Raw genomic sequence first — 20,436 nt, forward strand, 5'->3', positions numbered from 1 at the left:
GATTCTGTCATTGGGGCTTTATGATTAACGGCCAATCTTCCTCTTAAACCCACCTACCTGTCTCCTCGAGTCTATGTTTCATCGCTAACCAGATGTCGATGGCAGATAGTCAGTCTTATGATAACCGGCTGAATTCGTACATAATACCAGAGCGTTTGGATGTCCAATGTTGCATTTGTGAACCACCGCCAAGCTGGCTGCTTATATGCCTCTATAGTTAAAACCATACTTCTATCGTAAAGACGCAGATCAAGAATCGTAGAATAAATGACTCACTTGACCTTCGTTGACTTCTTAAACAAGGTTCTAGAACGCGGCCGCGAGCGTTGCCTGTGGAATGTGAGCGCTCGGCAAGTTGACAAAACACCGAGCCGCCACCATCTGCGGCAACACTTCGCCGAACTTCATCCCTCTCAGGTTGCACGACTAACAATCTAGTACATCAGCCAGTCGGCAGAATTGGCACTATTTTCGGAGGATTCATGAAGCATGAACAATGAATTCCAGAAGACATAGCAGAACTGCCGATCCCCCAGGTGAATCGTCGAAGCGGAGGAAGATCGTCGCGTACGTTGGCCCTGATCGTTTGTCACCGACACCCAGCCATTAATGTGAACCTCGGTCTATTATATCCAGTTGCGAAAGATGTCATTCCCATAAAATCAAATGCTCTGGCGATCAGCCTTGCACCAAATGTCGGCTTGTTGGCTGCGCGGACGAGTGTCAATACCCGTCGCGAGACCGCCAGGTTAAAGTCAGCGAGAGGTGCGTAGTTTACGCATCATACTTGCTTTCTTTTTTTTCCATGCTGGTCGAGGCTAAGCTAACTGCTGAAAACAGCTACCTAGAGAGGATTTTGACAGAGAACCAGCGCTTGAAGGAGCAATCGGCATCCTCGGCCAACACCCCCGAGGCAGGCCATCCCGAGCCAGAGCAGCCACGGCCCCCTGGCGGCGTGCCGGATGAGGGCAGTACTAGTATTCGGAATCCTATAATCGGCGATCGGGCATGGTTTCACGCCTACGATCCGTCAGCGCCGCCTATTTTCGTTGGCGAGGCGGCTTGCACCGCTTTCGCAACTCGCCTGCGCCAGTTCCTGTCAGGAACCAATACCACAGCGCATATACGGCGCACGCAGTATGTCAAGGAAGAAAACATTGCACTTGCCAATGCGGGCGACATTCGATGGCCTAGTCTCCAACAGGCGCGCTTGCTGGTCAAGATCGCCATTCGACAAATCAGCTGTGTTTACCATGTGCTGCTTAGGAAGTCGACATTGGACAAGCTAGAGGAGATATATCGGACGGGTGATTTCGAATGCACTGTTAATCAATGCAAGTTCTTTGCCCTGTTCGCGTTTGGAGAGGCATATTCCATGCGCAGTGAGCCGTCTTCTGGTTCTAGGGTTCCTGGTACCTCGTATTTTGCTCGCTCTTTGAGCTTGGTGCAGGTGCTGCCGGAGAGGACTAGTATCACACATCTCGAAACTTTATTGCTCCTGGTATGAATTATTCCTGTCCGAAATCGGCCATGTTCAAGATTTATTGACGATATAGTCGTTGTTTTCGTACTATCTGAATCGTCGGCACTCGGCCTATGTTTTAATCGGGAGCGCCATGCGCTTGGGCTTGTGCATTGGGCTAAACCACAACATCCCCGAGTCCCAACCCATTGACCCTGTCGAGCGTCAACACCGGGTGCGTATCTGGTGGACGATATATATCTTTGACCGCATGTGGGCATCAAAGATGGGCCTGCCGTCACAGATCTTAGACGACGATATTCATCTCGACATGCCATCGAGGATTGAGCCCAAACAGGTATACGAAGAGCAGTTCGCCGATGCCGAGTACATTGAAGCCAATATAAACCTGGCGCGGATAGTTGGTGAAACAACAGCAAAGGTCTATAGTCGGCGCAAGTACAATGAGACATTCATGCAGCGGGTCCAGAAGCTATTGAAGGCACTGAAGAACTGGGTAGACACCCTGCCTGAACATCTTCGCCTCAATGTTGAGGATCCCGAAACGAATACCAAACATATTACGTCAATACATCTTGCATTCAACCAGGTAAGTACTCCTTTCGTTCATTCGATCACGACCCAGCAGCTAATAAACAGTGTGTCATCCTCACCACGCGCCCAACCCTCCTCCATCTCCTCAAACTCAACGAAACAAGCAACCCTCGCGACAACGCAAACCCAAACTCAAACATAAATTCAAATGCAAATGCAGAAAAGGAGAGCATCTCACAGCCCGTTCTTACCTTAGGAGAAGCCTGCATCCACGCGGCCCGGCACTCCCACTCCCTCATCCTTACAAAATGGATCAACGGCTCCCTCCCCGTCTTCGGCTACTTTCACGCCCACTATCTCTTTTCCGCCTCATTAGTCCTTGCCATGTCCTCTTTTGTCCCCATAGGTAGCCCCGCCGATATCGGGGCTTTCGAAACAGGCCTCGAGGTGCTCGCGTCTATGAGCGAGAACGGTAATCTTGCTGCGTCCGAGTTTTATCATAACCTCAAACATGTCAAGCAGTGTCTAGATAGATTCCGTGCTGAGCGGAGGGCGAATGATGCTGGACGAAGGGTCTCTTCTACTGTGCCTGCTGGTCTAAATGGTGGCAATCAGTTACCATTCGGAACTTCTGCACCACTGACGCCTGCACCGGCGTTGATGAGCTCAAGCCCAGGGCAGACACATGGGCCACTCCCTGCACCAGTAGGCAGCGTTATGAACGGGTACACCAGTCAACCAAACCCTATTCCTGGACAAGGACAGCAACAGGAAGATCCTCCCGCCAGAGACCTAGCGGGAGGATTCACAACTGCAATGGCGTTCATGGAGCCCACAATGCAGGACTTTCTTGCGCAGTCAGATCTAGACTTGGGCTTGTTGTACCCCATTGAGACGTTTATGGATGATGCGGAGAATTTATATTCGGGCCATGAGTTTACATGACTCTACCGAGTGGAATAAAATCCGTCTCTGTATTTATAATATTATTCGATATTATCTCTATCTCTAATTGTATATATATATATATATTCAATATACAACATGGGTATCACGTAAAGCGAACAGACAAACAATCATCACGCTGCACAATACAACACCTAATGCAAATATCATCATACGGCATCATAAGTCCTAATCGCATGGTTCCCATCTTAGGAGTACGACTTTTGAATAGGAAACCTCCTCTCCACCCACCGCTGCATCTCAATTCCCCACCGGGCAATAATGACAACCAGCACGGCCCCGGTAAGCGTAAATGCCGCCGCTGTAGTTGTGCAATCCAGTCAGCCTTTATTTTAGAGAAATCCGGCCACGAAGGACAAAACTCACAAATCGTAAACGTCCACCCAACACCAATCTTATTAATCAGTGGGACAACCAACGCACTTGCGCCCGCGGAAAATATATACTGGATGATATACTTCCCACTTATGACCTCTGCGCGGTGGGAGGGGAGAGCTTCTACACACACACATTAGTATCTGTGCCTCTAAGAAAATGAAGGGAAGAAAGGGAAGAAGGGGAAGAGAAATACCAGCAGCATAAGTATTTAACCCATTAAAGCTCCCCATCAAGCCAACACCGCCCACAAACCCCGCGATAATCGGCACGGGCATACCACCTTTCTCCTGCTGCAGGGTCCACGCATAAACCAACGTCGCGCCGGGGAGGATAAGGAAGAGCATGAATAACCCACTGTTCAGCCGGTCTTGTGGGAGTCGGAATCCGCGGCGCGCTATGAATTTGCGGACGGTTTTGTCTGACAGGCGGCCACCGAGCACGCTGCCGACTAGGAAGCCGGCGCCTGGGGCGAGATAGAAGAGGCCGCTTACGAGCGCGGAGGTCAAGTTGAAGCGCGGGTTGAAGATCGTACGGGCGGAGGAGAGGAGGGCGTAGAGGTATGTGGCCAGGAGACCACAGGTTATGAACTGGTAGAGTCAATACCCATCATCCATCCATCCATCCATACTTTCGATGAAAAGAGGTTTAGAGCGTACCGAGAAAAGGATATTCGGGTACAGCCAGAGCCTGAAGACGCGGGCTGGGTTGAAGACACATAGGATGTATCCCAGGGTGATCTTCTTCTTCTCTTTCTCGATATCTGATCCGTCGGTCTCTTGTTGGACCTCTGGGACGAAGATCAGGGAGAGCACGAGTCCGAATCCGGCCATGGCTGTTTGGAGCCAGTAGATGTATCGCCAGCTAGCGAAGGTGACGATGACACCGCCAATGCAGGGGCCTATATTCTATCAGCACTCTATCCACATGGAAAATAGAATTTTATACTGCGAAGAATAATAAGGGAATGGGCAAATACCAATTGCAGGCCCCGTCACAGAGCCCAACATGAAGAACCCAACAGCTGTTCCTCGCACCTCCTGCAGATTGTCAACAAAAGGCCCTAAACTGACCATAAAAACGAGAGGAACGAAACATACCGGCTCAAAGATATCCGCTAGGACCGTCTGCCCACTAACCATGAAACTCGTGCCGGTGAAGCCCCCAAGCACCCGAAACGCCGTGAACATACCCATACTTCTACTCCCCGCCGTCCCCACGCTGCAGCCCACCAACACCGCAACAGCAATATTATAGCTCACCCTCCTCCCCAAAATGATAGTAAGGGGCCCCCAAAGAAGCGTCGAGAACCCCATTGCGAGCAAGACGCCGGCATTGGTGATGTTCAGCGTCTCCGCGGTGGTATCGAACTCTTCTGCGATTTCGGGCGTCGCGGGGAGCAGCGAGGTGCTGGAGAACGTGACGGCGAGGGTCATCCATGAGACAACAAAGAGGATGATCGACTTGCGCCATGTGGGCAGATCGAAGCCTGGCGAGTGTGGGTGTGTTGGTGTTTTCTGGAGACGCGGGGTGGTGGTTCCGGGCGACGCGGCCGAGGATTCAACAGCGGTCTTTTCAGGGTCTGCGTCCATTGTTGCAGTAACGGAGGCGCAGTTGGGAGGATGTGATTATTATTGAAAAAAAGAGGACTGGTCTGCATTCTTTTATATAACCATTGGGCATTGTCGCAGAGACATCGGATTCTTCTCCGTCTTCGGCAAGCCGGTCTAGTCGCCGAGCCTGCTTGCAGGTTTTTTATCACGGCCACGGTGGACGACACCGAGTCTCGGTATCCCTTGCCGAACTACCATACAAGTGAAATAGAACTCAAGAAACCAGAATAAACAAAATCAAATAGAATTGACTATTTATGTACTAGAATGTTGAATGAATACAGGAACCAACAAAACTACAAGCCCCTACCAAAAACGAATCGGCCCTAGAGCAGAATCATACCAAGTCCAGCAACAACGCTAGTCATGATGTAGGCACCCAATTGCCAGTTACCAACATAAACAGCCGAGGGCCTGGGGCCAAGTCCGGCAGCACCGTCAGAGGTCTCGCTAGACGAAGAAGAGTCTTCGCCAGCGTCGCCTCCAACACCGCCCTCGGGGGTGTCAACATTGCCAGTACCATCGTCGCCGGCCTGGTCAAGCAGGTCCTTGCAGCTGTCGCTGGCGTCGGACGAATCCACGGTTTCGGCGCGGCCATCAAAGTCGCAAGCATCGTCGCTGTTCTGCGAGTTGTAGTACTGGCTCATAACGAAGGAAAGCTGCTGCTTGGTGCTGCAGACGCTGTAGGCTCCGTACTTGCCCTCGATGGCGTCGGCCTGTTGACCAGCGCAGTACTTGCCCTTCTCAAGACCGCAAATGTAGCCGAAGATCTCACCATACTCCTTCTCCTCGACATCCTTCTTCACCTTGCAGGTCAGAGTCTTCTCCATGCACGAGCAAAGGTTGGCGTTAGGGGAAGGAGGAAGATTGGAGCTGGCCTCCCAGTCCTTGTTGGTGGCAGGGCACTTGGGGACAGCAGTGTTCTTAGGGGTGTAGGAATCGCTCTTGACACCGGTAGCGGTGACCTTCTGCATCTGAGAAGAGAGGTAAGAGAAGTCATCCTTGGTCTTGACATCGTCGCCGTCAACGCTGACCAGGCCATAGTCGTTGACCTCCTGGAAGTACATGTACACAATACCACCGCTCCACACGTCGTTCATCTGAGGGCCGAACAGGGTGGGCACATCGCTGAACTTGCGGGGCTTAGGGTCAATGCAGCCATATTCGGAGAAGAAAGCAGGAACGGGGTAGTCGGAGAATTCCTCAGTGCGTGCTTTATATCCGGACTTCTGGAAGCTCGAGTCACCACACCATTCGTAGATGTTGTATCCGAACATGTCAATGCGGCTCTCCTCATCACCGCAGATCAGGTAGTCCTTCATGTCTTCACGAAGATCGGCATTGTCATCGGTAGCGTAACCAACAGCCAGAGATTCACGGTGGTTCTTCTTGATATAAGCCTTCATATCACGCACGGCGGCCTTGACGAACGCGATCGAGTTGGTGGTGGTTTTGTTGTTTGCGACCTCATTACCAGCGAAGAAACCAATGACATTAGTGTAGTTCGCAAAGGCATCAACCACACTAGTGTAGCGGTTGTAAAGATCGACGTTCCAGCTGGGGTCGGCCCGGTTGATCGAGTCGCCAGGAGAGGACAGATCAGTGATCAGGTAGATGCCAGCATCTGCCAGCAGACCCATGCAACGGTCGTGGCTCTTAGAAGGGTCCACCGCATAGGTTCGGATGACGTTGGTGTTCAGCTTCTTCAGGTAGGGGATATCGCGCTCGCAGTTCGAGTCATCGGAGATGGGGTCAGTGTAGTGTGAGTTGCTCGTGGTCGAGCCGTTGGATGCGTACTCCTGCTGGTAGGCAACACCGCGAATAAAGAACTCATCGCCGCTCTTGGAGTTGAAGAATTTGTTGCCCTATCGTCGTCGTCAGCAAAATGGCCTCAGGGTCCAGGGATCAATGCGACCGTGCGTTGGCTCACCTTGGTAACGATCTCGGGTAGCTGGGCCGCCAGGGCGCTGCCGGCGAGAGACGCGCCAGCAATGGCGAGAGAGAATTTCATTGTACAGAGAGAAGAGAAAAACTGGAGAATGAGTGTCGAGAAAAGACGATCGGTAAATCAGTGGTTGATCACGAAGATCGTTGGGGATGTTCAACCGTTCCTGAACGAGGGCAGGCAAAAGCTCAGCAATAAATAATCGAAGACAACGAGTGACTGACGGCAAGCATACGTAGCCGACTGATGAAGAAGAATGCGCAGAAAAAGAAGAGGCAAGAGGGAGGAAGAAGAACAAGTCAGAAGGGTTTTGGATGGGGATAAAGGAGTCGAGAGAGGAGTGGGTCGTACGGCCTCTGTAATTACGGTATTATTCCGTCGTCTCGCACAGTGAACGCAATATGAATGCACATTGGTGTTCCTTGGGTCCGTTTGTCCTTCATTAACCGGGTATCACGGAGCCCGTCCCTGAGGGTCCGGTCCCTGAAAATTCAGGGAAAATAGGGGACCCTTATATTATCCAGCTCCAAGGGAATTTTACGTGCTGAGCACACTTGAAGGATATCACCTACCTCTGGCGATGCATCATTACGCGTATTTGTGTAGCCTGGATTCCTGGAAAAGCCTGGCAGGGGAGTGTCCAAGTTGTGGTCAGGCGCCCGGCTAAGAATAGTCGGCCAGAATCTGAAACTAGGTCCCTTGGATTGGACCCTCGTTGGCCAGATGAGCGACCCCTGTTGCACATATACCATAAGTACCGTAATCGTACCATAAATACGGGTATTTTACCATGCCCAGAACTTGGTGATGTCTTATCTCTCTGCCAATAATTGCTTGTCGTTGCTTGAGCGAGGCCACTGTTCATCAACGCTCCGCTCGGATAGAAACATCAATGGCTAATGCTGCTCACTGCTCAGCCTTCAGAAACATTGTTTACAACGTCGTGTATACAAGGTGTCCTAACGGGTATTCTAATCATATCTTACTTATTGGCACTTTTCCTTCAACCGCACAGACTGTCAACGTCAACACGCAGCTGAGAACACTTCCATCCTGACCGCTATTCTTACCACCAATCTCAAGCTGAATAGCTTCGAGTATGCGTGGAAATCGCCTCCTTCCTGCATGGAGAAATATTTTACGTGTTTGTGCCTTCATGGCTTCATCAAGGGATATGGAGATGGCATGTTATATCATCAATGGTTGCTCGAGGAAAGGGGCTGCATCGCCACACTCCATGGCCAATCATATGTCTACAATAGCGACGACGGTCCTGCGATGAAATGGATCAGGGGGTCCAAGGAGCCAGTCAACGCGAAGAACCCGGATCGAATGAAGGCCCCAAGCTTTCGAATTGTTGACAGGGTGTGCCAAGAGACACAAGAGTTGCCATGGACGCTTAGCGGTGGCTCTAATTCTCTGCGAAACTGATCTTCGTGCAGCTGCAGACTTTGAGATCTTGGATCTGTGTCGCGTTTTTCCTCCAATTTCGCTGTTTGTCGCTCTTTTACCTTCATTTGGCTTTCTTCCACCGACTTTCTTTTGGCCACTTCTACCGGAAGACGCTTGGTTTCTTTCCCGACCCTCATTTTCCTCTGTTTTGGTCGTCCAGTCCGCCATCGACGGTCCAACCACCAGCCTCATCTTCATCCACTCCAGGCAGAAACAATCTGCAACATACCTTCAGCCGAGGGTCGCTCAGCCACACAGTCTCCATCATAGGCTGCTTCGAGTCAGGCTGTAAGTATGCCTCCAGCCCGTTATTCGCCCGATACCTCCCTTGTCGGCCCAAGATGCTCACTGTCGTGGCGCGGGGTTACCCACACGCTGTGGCTTACGATCGTACAACATATATACAATATACACGAAAAGCCCTGCTCTAAGATATTGAACAGATACATCACATAATCGCGAACCCGATATTCGCTTAACGGCATGCGTGAGCAACTTCCACCCGTCTGATTCAGTGCCCCCTTTTCTGATCTTCCCCCTTTCTGATCTCGCTGGTAGATCGGTACAAAAGTGCAGCCAGGAATCTGGCATGGTATGACCAGGATGGAGAGCCCACGATACACAATCCGTTCAAGAAATTCCGGAGAAGCCCCCGACGGTCAAATTCGATTCAACTTGAGAGTCGGTTAGCACCAGCTCGCACTGCTGATGCAGAGAGCCTTGCGGATGAACAACGGCGCAACAGGGAATTAAGAGAAGGGCTAGGTGGTCCCATCCATCCAGATACATACCCACCACCAACAGGGATGACTGCAGGCTCTACGGCTCGAACTAACAGTATGGACAAACCCGATCCGTCAATGAGCAGCAATACGCCGATCAACGTTACACCCCGTGGCCACGACGGCATCGAATCAGACGGAAAACCTCGGAAGCGAAAATTTCTGGGGATGGCAAATCATTCGGACGGAGATGATAGAGAACCCCCGGAGGATGAGCCAGATAAACAGAGATTCACCGCTGTGGGACAATTCAAGGCAACTGTTTTGAATTCATGGATCAATATCCTTCTTCTTGCTGCTCCGGTTGGAAGTAAGTCAATCACCGTTTCGGGCAGTACATTGCTAACAGTTGGTAGTTGCGCTGAACTATGTCAAAGTCGACCCAGTGGCTGTTTTCGTGGTCAACTTTATTGCCATCATGTATGTTTCTGGCTGTAATGAAATGGATCAAATCTGACCCGAACAGCCCGTTAGCTGCCATGCTTAGTTTTGCGACGGAGGAGATTGCACTACGGTATGTAACCTCGACTGGATATATGGTATGGCACTAATAGAATGCAGTACCGGAGAAACAATTGGCGGTTTACTCAATGCGACTTTCGGGTACGAGGATCCCCATTCGGTTTGTTGGCTTGCGCTAACATTTACAGAAATGCCGTCGAGTTAATTGTCGCCATCATTGCCTTGATCGATGATGAGGTGCTCATTGTGCAGACATCCCTGATCGGCAGTATGCTGTCCAACCTCCTCTTGGTCATGGGCATGTGCTTTTTCTTCGGTGGTCTCAACCGCCTGGAGCAACACTTCAACCCAGTGGTCGCGCAAACGGCAGCCAGTCTTCTTTCTCTGGCTGTAGGGTGCTTAATCATTCCCACGGCATTCCATGCCTGGTCTGGAGCGGACGATGAAACAAAAGTCGTACCACTGTCCAGAGGTAAGCTTCCAGGACCATCAACTATAGAGCTATTCTCACCCGCATTAGGCACCAGTGTGATCATGCTGATCATCTACGGATGCTACCTCTACTTCCAGCTCAAGTCACACACGGAGATCTACAACGCCCCAAGCCAGAAGGCCGAGAAGATACGACAGAAGGTATCAGTGGGTGATGCCAGCAGAGGCATTGCCCAGATCGGTCATATGTCGGCGGCTTTGGCAGGCTCGGACAAGCCGTCTTTTCAGAACCCCGATGACGCGGAGGAGGAACCCCAGCTTCATATCTGGGTTGCTGTTCTAACACTGGCCATCTCTACGGCGTTTGTCGCCTTGTGTGCTGAATACATGGTGCCTACCCCGTCGTGAATAGTGGCTGTAAATATATTGGCTAATGTGGATAGGTGAACTCAATCGACGCGCTGACCGAACGTGGTGGCGTCTCCAAAACATTTGTCGGGTTAATTTTGCTCCCGATTGTAGGCAATGCGGCCGAGCACGCCACAGCAGTGACCGTGGCGATCAAGGATAAGATGGACTTGGCCATTGGAGTTGCAGTGGGATCGAGTATGCAGATTGCATTGTTGGTGCTTCCGCTCATTGTCGTGATCGGCTGGATTATGGGTAAGTCTACCACACTCTTGTCACGCAGACTAAGCTAACAAGTGTAGGAAATGATGATATGGTGTGTTCCGCGCGACACTCACTTTCTGTATCCCTACTAACCTGATCAGACACTCTACTTTGATGCATTCCAAGTGATCCTGCTCTTTGTATCCGTACTCTTGGTATGTCGATCGTCCCACGTCTCAAGCCCACCCTTGCTAATTGTCACAGGTAAACTACCTCATCGGAGACGGCAAATCGCATTGGCTCGAAGGCGTCATGTTGATGATGATGTACGTGATAATCTCTGTGGCCGCCTGGTAAGTACAATCTCCCTAACGAATGGGTTCCCACCGGAACGCTGTTAATGTGAACGTGTGCAGGTTCTATCCGAGCAATTCCAACCCACTAAACACGGGCGCATGAGACACATTCGCTTATCGACCGCACCATACGCTGGCTATTTGTTTCCTTTCAGTATCGAAATTGACACGTGTATTGTTTTTAATATTTATTTCTATTCTCATACGCCTATACGTGATTATATTATATATGTGGCTCTGTTATAGAGTAGCCGCCGTGTCCGCAAGACATGAGTCAAGCAATCTAATAGTAGTGCTCTACGCGCTGACGGGGGTAGGCTTCGATGGACGAATAACGTGGGGGCAACACAGTTCCAAGCTTCCTATATTATCGGTTAAATTATCTACGTCGAGAAACAAATAGTGGGCTTGGCAATATTAGTTATTTCTCCCGGTTAGGGCCTGGCTCTTCCATGTTGGCCCAGCCAACGGCTCAGACTGTCAAAGTACTATATATATATATATATCCAGCGCCAACAATCTATAATGCCAAACGAGCAGCTTGGGTAAACCAAGCAAGTAAATTAAATTGGAAAAAGCCTACATTCAGACCTCCCTGCGTATTCCTCAGGGTCCAAACAAAAGCACGATTGACTCTGATCCAGTCCGCCATACAGTTCGACCTAAGTGAATGGTGGGGAGAACTCTCTACAAGATCAATACAGAAAAGACAAATACAGCCATGTAAGACCCATTTATGCCATTCCATTGCTACGCTAGCAACGAGCGAGCCTTCCTTGTGTTACTCTAGTGAATACTTCATTTACTATACAAACGGTGGACGAATGTCAACCTTGCCGCTTTGACATCGATGGAGCAGGTGAAGAACCGCCCCTTCACCAGGATGGGCAATGTCGACAGATGGACGCCCTTCTTTAGACATCTAAGTCCCAAGTCCCAAGTGTCAATTAGACGGGTTCTTTGCAGCTGTGGCTCTATATTCGGAGAAGGCTTTTTCAAATTGTTTTCGATCGGATTGTGAGGTTGAAGGAGGATGCGAAGGAATAGGTCGCGGGTTGATAAATGGTGCTTATTGGTCGTATTGTTATAATTGTACTATTGTACTATATTGAATGGGAAAGGAGCGTAGAAAGGGCTGGCCGTGAGATTACTTGGAACAATGCCAATTAAAGCTTATACTCATATCCGAGAAAAGCACTTCCGGTTCACCAAGTTGTAAGAAAGGAAATCAATCCCTCCAAGTTAGTATACTTCCCCAGGTTAGTCCTTCGTCTGTTGATTCCTGAGGCGAGCGGCTGAAGTAAGACTCAAGTTAACAGCCGACAGCACTCTCACCAAAGTCCAACCCCCCAATTCAATACCCGAGTTGCTTCAACCGCGCAAAAACCAGGCAGGCAAAGCCAGTCCAAAGGTCCAAGTCCAGTCTTGTCCTAGTAAAGCCTGGGCACAAGGCAATTCAGCGAAACGGCGAAACGGCGAAACAGCATGGCCAAACCAATACGTAAACGTCCGTCTCCGCACGTTCAACTTCTCCGACGGGATCTCCCCCGAGTGGAGCAGGCGCCGGGGTGAGAACAATCGACTCTATTCGGATAAATGTTCAGGACCCGGACGGAGGAAAGACCGCGCTTTTTTATACCTGTCAAGATTAGACGGAGCTGTGCCGATGCCTTGCTCTGGGAGGTTAGGGCTACCTTGGGTTCAGGTTAATTTCCATGCCTCCAATTTCGAGAACGGTGGCTCCGCGAATCAGATTCCGGGTCGGAAAAGCGCCTGTCCCTCGGCGGTGTTGTTCCATCCAGCTTTCATTTCAACCAGCTCCAACCCGGCCGGCAATTCAAAGTCGATGAAACCCACTACATGCCGTAGCACTGGGGTCGGGTATCGAAGGCAAGGGCCGCGCAAAGCCCAATTGGCACACGCGAAAATTACCGGATCGGAAATGTTGGAGAATCTAGCTGAAGATGGATTTCCCGGGGAAAGCTAGCTGCTAGCCTGCAAAGCACCTGCCTTCCACCGCCATATTGACTGGCTGACGTTGCAGGCCCAAGCACCGTGGGGGTTGACAATACCTCAACCACGCCAGCTTCAAGTGCTGGATCACGCGGCGGTCTGGGGATACAATGGGATATTTTGGATATTCTCCGATGGGAGTGAGACCAATGCTATACCGTCTATTTATTGATGTTATGGTGTTCTTCCTGCAATGTGATCGGGGAACATATATAACGGAGGCTGGTAAAGGCATCCATGACAGGGCATTATACGAATCGCCGGAAGAAGGTGCGGAATCTGGCGCGCAGGTCTGACTTTGGGTGAGAGATTCAATCGCTCCAATGGTACAGAGTGTCGGTTAGTAGTCGGCAGCGCGGAGAGACCTGTCCACCTTTCCGCGAACCCTTAGCATCGTCATCATAAACATGACCACGATATCTCACTTCACGTGCAATAGCCGCCTGTTTCCGTCATGGGGAACCCAGACCGTGCACTGCTCAGATTGAGGCCGTGCTCATCCTGACAGATTGCTTCTGACACGGAACTCTGTTTCATTGCAGCATCTACCGTCATTGGATGGCCGAAGAAGTCTCACACAATAAGATGCCGCCTATAGGCCAATACTCCCGGAGTGAGCATGGACGTTGAGTAAAGAGGGGATCAGCTCGCACATCCGAGGACTTTTGGACCGTCCGCGGTTGGCACGGGAAGAAAGGCGAGACTGGTATGATTCGTCTCGCCTAGCGACGGGCGAGGTCGCTGCCAAGGTAGCATTGGGCCGACCTGGGCATTCTCGTGGCCACAGTTGGGGGTTAGTGTGCCCCAGATTTTCGCCTGCTCGCTGAACCGTGAATGGTTCTCCCCCCCGGACATCCCTCCACAGGCGGGAATTGGGTGGTGGCGTAGCATCGGGATTCAATGAGTCGCTTAGTATTTTTAAACGATTTAACTTGCCTTCAGGGACGAGAACAGGATCCCAGCAGCCAACCAGGGGAGTCGAGCGAGAAGAAGCCGGGGAATGCAGGGGCAGGTGCCAGTGCCAGCATGCACATCCTTTGCCGGAATCACATTCTCATCTTTTCGGCCGGTCATATCGGGCAGCCTCCAGTCCTACGTCTCCCGACAGGATGCGCTGGTCTGTGGTGACTTGAAACTGTGACTGGAGCACCAGAGCCTGTGCCATGTCGGCTCTGCATGGAGCCGTGCCGACGAGAATACTGTCTTACCTCGTAGTAATGTTCGTTTACATCCTTTTTACCTTGCAAGAACCCTTACTCCTCTACCTTCCTTTCTAGATCCATATATCATTGAGAGAGCGGCAACAATTGCCAATTCGAGAGCATCGGGTATTCCCCGGGAAAGCCCGAGCGAGTGCGCGCGTGCTGGGAGTGCAACGGTTCCAGCGCTGGTCGCGAGACTGGGGCCAGGCAGATTCTCCTCCTATAGCAGGCCAGATATTACTTGCGGGGTCAGCTGCCTGGAGACTGGAGACTGGGACTGTCTGGGACTGGACTGCCTGACTGTCGGATTGTGCCTCGGGACCGGTTAAAATGCGCGGGGAACTTCCGTTGCCGGCTGTCCAGCGCAAAATTGAATTCCGATCAGTCGGTCGCGGTCGGCTTGTGGGTTTTCGCTTTTCCCACGCACAACACCTTGAAGCGCTGGCCCACTGCTGGCGTCTTGGAGAAGGCCGGGCTCCCCGACAGGGAAGGTCATCTGAAATTTCCAGGCGCCGTGGTGCGGTGTGTCGGGCAAACCAAACAGTCGATGCCGTGTCGATCGGGAATCAATCCCTGTCCAACCTTGCCTCGTATTTCGTCGAGCTGGGGAGGACTGAGTTGGGCATGGGGTCTTCCCCGCGGGGTGCAGCTGCAATGAATAATGATGAAGAATCGCAGCCTGTTTCCTGCAGTTTCCACGATCGGGGACCGTCGACTAACTGCACTGCAGGCTGTAAATGTAAAGCTTACTTTGCTGCCAGTCTCCAACCAAGGAACCGTTATGTAATGAATTCGCCCTTGTCAAGTGACGTTCCACACGGCTGCTGGTAGCCGGCTTCTTCGGTCCGTCTCGGGTCTGTTGCAGGGAATGGCAGCAATTAGTAGCGTTGGATGCGTGGATGAAAGCAAGACTGGGCCGGTCATGACGCTGGAGTGTGCATATTAAGTCCCAGCGGGCAGGGTTGGGGAGATTCCCAGACTCAAGTAACAGGCCGGGAAAGGAACTGGCTCCGACGGAATGCAGAGCATCTGACGGCTGGCGGGCGGGCTGGCGGCCCTGACGGCGGCGTATTTTATTCTGTTTCCCTCTGGTGCGAAATCACATTCTCGGCACTCGGAAAGTGGGCTCCACCCTTCACGCTCCGGCCGCTCGGTTTGGCTTCATTTGCTCGTCCTGTTAGTGTCATCTCCGGACTCTCTCGCTGTCGGGCCTCTCCGCAATTCGAGGTTGCTCCACGATTCCGTCTGTCTTCACCACGCCTCGTTTCTTTTTCGCGCCTTTATTACATTCGTCTCTCCCCCGGCTCAGCCGTCGCTTCTCCTCTTCCCTCTTTCCCCCCTCCTTTGGCCCCGGCCCCTTACTCCAGACGCGTCCCTGACTGGAGCCCCGGCTCTGGAGCCTCGCCTGACTCGCTTCCCCCACACTCCGCTCTCCCAGCTCCCAGATCAGGTATTCCACCCCATTTCCTTCCCCGAAGGAATCTCGTCGGCCCATCCTTCGTTTTGCCTTCTCCGAACGGCGCCCTCGTTCTTCATCTCATTTTTGCTCCTCTTGATTTTCCCCTCTCCTCCCCTAATTTTTTTTTTTTTTTTTTTTTTTTTGGCCTGTTCGTTTGCAACCTTCTCTCGGCCCTGTTCTGCTACACGGCACACAGGTGTGAAAAAAGGAAGCAAAAAAGCGAGAAAGTGCAACAGCCCTTGATCTGCTGCGTTTGCTGTTAATGTGGTACTGACTGCCAATTCAACAGCCTGTGGCGAGACAATTCGCAATCGTACCATCTCCTCCTGCCTTGTCCCGTCTTCTACTCCCGTTCTCCAGTCGCCCAAACCCTCGTCCGACTCGTCGCCCCCCTCGGAATCCCGGGGAATTTTGCCGGAGAAATACGGCGGATACGGAAAGCGCTGCGGCCTGACAGGGTGACAAGAATCACTTGCCTTGCGACCGCTGCAATTAGCGCTGCCGTTTCCTGTCTTTTCAGCATTGGGCTGTCTATAACGTCGTTCACTTCCCATCTCGTTGCTCGATCTCGCTCTCCTTGCGTCTTTCCTTCCGATCCCCGAACTTAAAACAACCGTGGGTGAGACGGCCGCCCCGTCTTGATCAACCCTCGACATCATGCGGTCCAGTATCGCCTGCGCGCGCTGCCGCCGAAGTAAAATCAAGTGCGTCAATTCTGGCATCGACACCACCTGCCGCGCTTGCGAATCCTCCGGTCGAGAATGTGTTTACCCTACGCCTGCCATTGGCGTCGGCGCTGCCGCCAAACGAGATATCGCAGCCCTGGCCGATGGGGAAGATCGCAATGGTGATTGGGATAGTCCGAAGCGACAGCGCTCGCGCAAAACCGTCGGCCTCTCATCGGCCGCCAGGGATGCTTCTAAGGCGTCCCTCGATGCCCTCGATTCATCCGTCCTCACCATAAAAGTCTGGGAGGCAGTCTTCGACCTATTCCAGGCGCACTATGCCACAATTCTTCCCTTCCTCCATCCCGCCTCTTTCATGGGCCAGATTAGGCAGCTGTCTGGCAACAACCAAACCTCACCTCCAACATCAGCTAACAATGTCTCCTCAACCGCCGTCCCCAACTCACAAGAGCCCCCTCGGGATCAGGCCCCGAACGCCCCGTCAACGCCGCCTAATCCACTCATTCCTCTAGGGGTTCTTGCCCTCACTGCTCGTTTCCACCCTCAGCTTGCCGCATACCATTCTCCCTCTGCTCCAGGAAATCCACCAAACCCCCTCGTTGCCTCGGAATTCTATGCGACGGCACTGCGCAGCCGGCTAGCCGGCGTGGATGGCGCCAGCCTTGCCGTTCCGGACCTGACGCGGGTACAGGCGTTGCTTATGCTTGCCCTGCATGAATGGGGCATGTGTCGTGGCAAGAGCGCGTGGCTGTATGTTGGAATGGCCATCCGCATGTCTCAGGCTATGGGACTCCCGTTTGAGTTGGAGAATGATGTATTCTCTCGGGATGCACCTCGAGAACCAGCTTTAAAAACGGAAGCAGACATGTTTGGAATAACGCCCCGTCCCGAACAAAAGGAACAAAATCAATCGGACGAGGTGATCGCACAGGAAACGAAGCGTCGTACTTTCTGGGCATGTTTCATTCTTGACCGCTCCCTAAGTAGTGGAAAATACCGCCCCCGCATGATCAGAGTCAAGGAACTGGACATCCAATTGCCCAGTGAAAACGCCTTTGCTTTTGGAGAGCGGGTCCGCACTGCTCGCTTGACCGACCCTGTCGGTCGGCGCCCGCAAAGCTTCAGCTCAGCCTCCCAAGGGGCCCAGCAAATTCCCAGCCTCCGTCATAGTATTGGCGGATATAGCGAGGGGAAAATGCCCCAGAATGGCGCCGATAACCATCCATGGTCACCGGTCTCAGGGCGGAAAGACTCCACCGAAGAGGAAATTGACCGGTGGGAGATTGGCGCTGAAGAGTCAGTTTTGAGTCGAGCCGTTCGTATCACACGAGTGTGGGGAAGCATTGCCAAGTGGTCCTGTGCTGGAGGACGACGAAACGAACAATTACCCCCATGGCATCCTGACTCGCGCTTCTACCGGCTTCGAACCTCCCTAGCAGAATTCCGTGATGCATTGTCCCGCAATCTGCAATACTCTCCCCGCAACACTGATACCCATATCATGTATAAGAACAACCTGCTCCACCCATATACCTTTATCCATTTGGTCTATTTCCTCTCGGTAATTGTTCTTCACCGCGCCTATATTCCTTTCCTTCCTGTGCGCTGCGCAGAGCCCGTCGGGCCCCTCGATGAACCGGTGGATAAGACTGGAATGCCGGAAGGCTTCTGGCGTGACAGTGCCCGCGAACTTTTTGCTGCCGCTCGACAATTGATGGACCTGGCAATAACCTGCCAGGAACGCGGTGTGCTTGTTGAGAATCCGCTCGTCGGGTTTGCTATCTACAATGCCGCATTCGTAGGCGTATACGCCACCCATTTCCCGCAGATGGATCTTGACGGCGCCCTCGCCCCTGTACACCGGGGCGACCCGCAAGGCCAACTCCAGTCGCGCAAGGCTCTGGGAGTCCTCCGTGAGATGCGGCCACGTCTTAAGATGGCAGCGGGCTGGTTCCGAACCCTAAACCGCCTGCATAGTTACTTCTCCAAAGTCAAGCGTGACTTCCGCCGAAACTCGCGTAGGGGAGATATGTTGCGTCCGGATGCGATGGACCCGCACAATGTCAATGGGATCCGCCCAGTGCGTGAAGGTGGGTCTGGTGGAGGATTGGATGAATTTAAGCTGTTGGAGAAGCTGTTCCTGGAGTTTGGCAGCATCGACGACCAACTTACCGACGGCTCGGGCAACGAAGAGGATGGCGATCGAGCGACGAACGTCAGTGACACCGGCAGCAACCACATCCGCAGTGACCCTGGTGATCTTGGGGAGGGCCCGCTGGATGGAGCAGGCGGACGTCGCGAGTCATGGGTTCCTGTTAACAGCCCAGGTCTTCCTCTCCCTAGCCTAGATGCCAATGGTGAACGCCGACCCAGTCTCCCACTTCCCCCGGGCCGATCTTTACAATCACAGTCACCATTCTCTCTCCCGTCACTCCAGCATCACCCAGAGGGCGCGCAATACAACAACTCCTCTCCAACGCTCCCTTCCCTGGCACCTTCGAGTGCCTACGGCGGGCTTCCAAACACCTCGACCCCTACCTCATCCGCACGTCTACAGCCAATAAACTCGTGGCTGAACTCTCGGCCGCAACCGCCTTCAGCATCATACTCGCAATCTCTGCCCCCAATCAGTGCCGCTGCGCCTACCCACGGTCTCCCAATGCTGCCACCCCCAGGATCCATCGGTCACCCTGGCGCATCTCCGCCAGCAACACTAGATGGCCTCGAAACTTTCAACAGCCTCTGGTCAACTAGCCTCGGCGGTGATGACGTCCTCGCTTTCCTCGAGGGCAGCGAATGCACACAATCCCCCAGCACGGCGTCCGAAGTCGGCGTCCCGGCTGGCTGGTTAAGCACGGTATGGACGGAGTTTGCGCGGTAACGAAAACTTGCTTTATCTGTGTACTACTATATCCTCGCGTTACCTTGTTTTCTTTTCTTTCTGTTTGTTTTTATCCATGATTTCGTACGATATCACACGACTTGGAATGGAAATAGCAGGATCGGCTCGGGGATTTTCTCATCATCTTTTCTAAAAGTATTGGATGGTCTCAGTCTTGGTCTCGGTCTTGGGGTTTGTTTTGTTTTGTTTTGTTTTCTTTTCATTTTTCCACATCGGAAAACGAATCGACGGAGCGGAATGGAATGGGAATGGAAATGGGATGTCGGGTTTTGAGCGTGGGGTCTGGTGCTCTAATGCTTTTTTTTTTTTTTTTTTTTTCTTGTTTGGGTTTACTTTGTTTTACGTTACCGTTGTCTCCCTCGAGGTATTTATTTCATCGATAAGATGCATCTTTCCATATCGATTCGGGTTGATTTGGATTGTTTTATTTTAATCCTTCCTTTAACCGTTTTTCCCTTTTCTCTCTCTAGTCGTGCCTTGTTTCTTGCGTAGGGTAAGGGTTGATAGGTAGGGAACGGTGGTATGTATAAGATGCCCCCAGCATTCGTCTAGAGTAAACCAATCTGCCTGGTACTTGAAGTCGTTGAAATATATAGAGTACACCATATAAATGTTTTATTGCAGCGTATAGTCTCTGGAGAAGTATTTGGATGCGCTACTGACTCAAGTCTGCTGCCTGCCCCGGTTTTAACCATCCCTGTCTTCATGGGTGTACCGTGTCAACGGCGTAAACGGCCATGTTGATCCCCGTTCTCTGAGTAATCAGGGCAATTTGACTTTCGCAGGTAGTAATTCGGGTAGATCCGGATTCCGAGTCTTGATTTTTAGGATATACACTGGCTTATTGAGTTTACTATAACAGAAGGGACTATACCTTTCGTCGTGCTGTTATCTATGGTCGGGTGTAGGCTTGTATGCCCAGGGTAAGGTCGTTGGTCCCAACCCCATTGGAGGAGAGAGTATATAACCTGCTAGGAGACAATATCATGCACTGAGAGGAGATCTTTTATGTTTCGGACTCGCCATTAGGCCACCCGTGACCACTGTGCTGCCGCGGAATGGGAGCGGGCTTTCCCGGAAGCCGTGAGCTGAGGGTAGAGCGTCAATGTGTCGTGGAAGGCTGCAAAATGTTGTGTGTGAAGCACTTGGGTCTGGGTGGCAA

At 52.0% G+C, this 20,436-nt stretch overlaps 5 protein-coding genes across 5 annotated transcripts; 3 read left to right on the top strand and 2 right to left on the bottom strand.

Moving 5' to 3' along the window:
* The first annotated feature begins 427 nt into the window (after positions 1 to 427).
* ASPVEDRAFT_43971 (transcription factor domain-containing protein) lies at positions 428 to 3,073 on the top strand. The gene is made up of 5 exons (XM_040812949.1): positions 428 to 567; positions 637 to 765; positions 841 to 1,501; positions 1,557 to 2,072; positions 2,123 to 3,073. Exons 1-5 carry the CDS (start codon positions 497 to 499, stop codon positions 2,960 to 2,962), a joined length of 2,217 nt encoding a protein of 738 aa, XP_040670260.1. The 5' UTR covers positions 428 to 496; the 3' UTR covers positions 2,963 to 3,073.
* A 98-nt stretch (positions 3,074 to 3,171) lies between these two features.
* Positions 3,172 to 4,950, bottom strand: ASPVEDRAFT_136259 (putative MFS transporter; the record flags this gene model as incomplete). The annotated part of the gene is made up of 6 exons (XM_040807275.1): positions 3,172 to 3,284; positions 3,350 to 3,481; positions 3,555 to 3,948; positions 4,018 to 4,259; positions 4,338 to 4,398; positions 4,459 to 4,950. 6 exons carry the CDS (start codon positions 4,948 to 4,950, stop codon positions 3,172 to 3,174), a joined length of 1,434 nt encoding a protein of 477 aa, XP_040670261.1.
* A 347-nt stretch (positions 4,951 to 5,297) lies between these two features.
* On the bottom strand, positions 5,298 to 6,982 carry ASPVEDRAFT_30949 (glycoside hydrolase family 72 protein; the record flags this gene model as incomplete). The annotated part of the gene is made up of 2 exons (XM_040810408.1): positions 5,298 to 6,836; positions 6,902 to 6,982. The coding sequence occupies 2 exons, from the start codon at positions 6,980 to 6,982 to the stop codon at positions 5,298 to 5,300; spliced, it is 1,620 nt and encodes a 539-aa protein (XP_040670262.1).
* Positions 6,983 to 8,851: 1,869 nt separating this feature from the next.
* Positions 8,852 to 11,013, top strand: ASPVEDRAFT_54645 (hydrogen/calcium exchanger domain-containing protein; the record flags this gene model as incomplete). The annotated part of the gene is made up of 10 exons (XM_040814955.1): positions 8,852 to 8,855; positions 8,945 to 9,460; positions 9,507 to 9,570; positions 9,617 to 9,664; positions 9,712 to 9,753; positions 9,801 to 10,084; positions 10,133 to 10,434; positions 10,488 to 10,707; positions 10,755 to 10,768; positions 10,921 to 11,013. 10 exons carry the CDS (start codon positions 8,852 to 8,854, stop codon positions 11,011 to 11,013), a joined length of 1,587 nt encoding a protein of 528 aa, XP_040670263.1.
* A 5,330-nt stretch (positions 11,014 to 16,343) lies between these two features.
* ASPVEDRAFT_136477 (putative C6 transcription factor) lies at positions 16,344 to 19,253 on the top strand (the record flags this gene model as incomplete). The annotated part of the gene is made up of 1 exon (XM_040807299.1): positions 16,344 to 19,253. The coding sequence occupies one exon, from the start codon at positions 16,344 to 16,346 to the stop codon at positions 19,251 to 19,253; it is 2,910 nt and encodes a 969-aa protein (XP_040670264.1).
* Positions 19,254 to 20,436: the final 1,183 nt, after the last annotated feature.

Source organism: Aspergillus versicolor (assembly GCF_001890125.1).
Source record: "Aspergillus versicolor CBS 583.65 unplaced genomic scaffold ASPVEscaffold_7, whole genome shotgun sequence".
NCBI classification, from domain to species: Eukaryota; Fungi; Ascomycota; class Eurotiomycetes; order Eurotiales; family Aspergillaceae; genus Aspergillus; species Aspergillus versicolor.

Bases quoted from the DNA above. Each gene is read 5' to 3' on its own strand.
- ASPVEDRAFT_43971 (XM_040812949.1), top strand. From the start codon at position 497: ATGAATTCCAGAAGACATAGCAGAACTGCCGATCCCCCAGGTGAATCG. The intron at 766-840 runs GTGCGTAGTTTA...TGCTGAAAACAG, and splicing joins CAGGTTAAAGTCAGCGAGAG to CTACCTAGAGAGGATTTTGA. The intron at 2,073-2,122 runs GTAAGTACTCCT...GCTAATAAACAG, and splicing joins TACATCTTGCATTCAACCAG to TGTGTCATCCTCACCACGCG.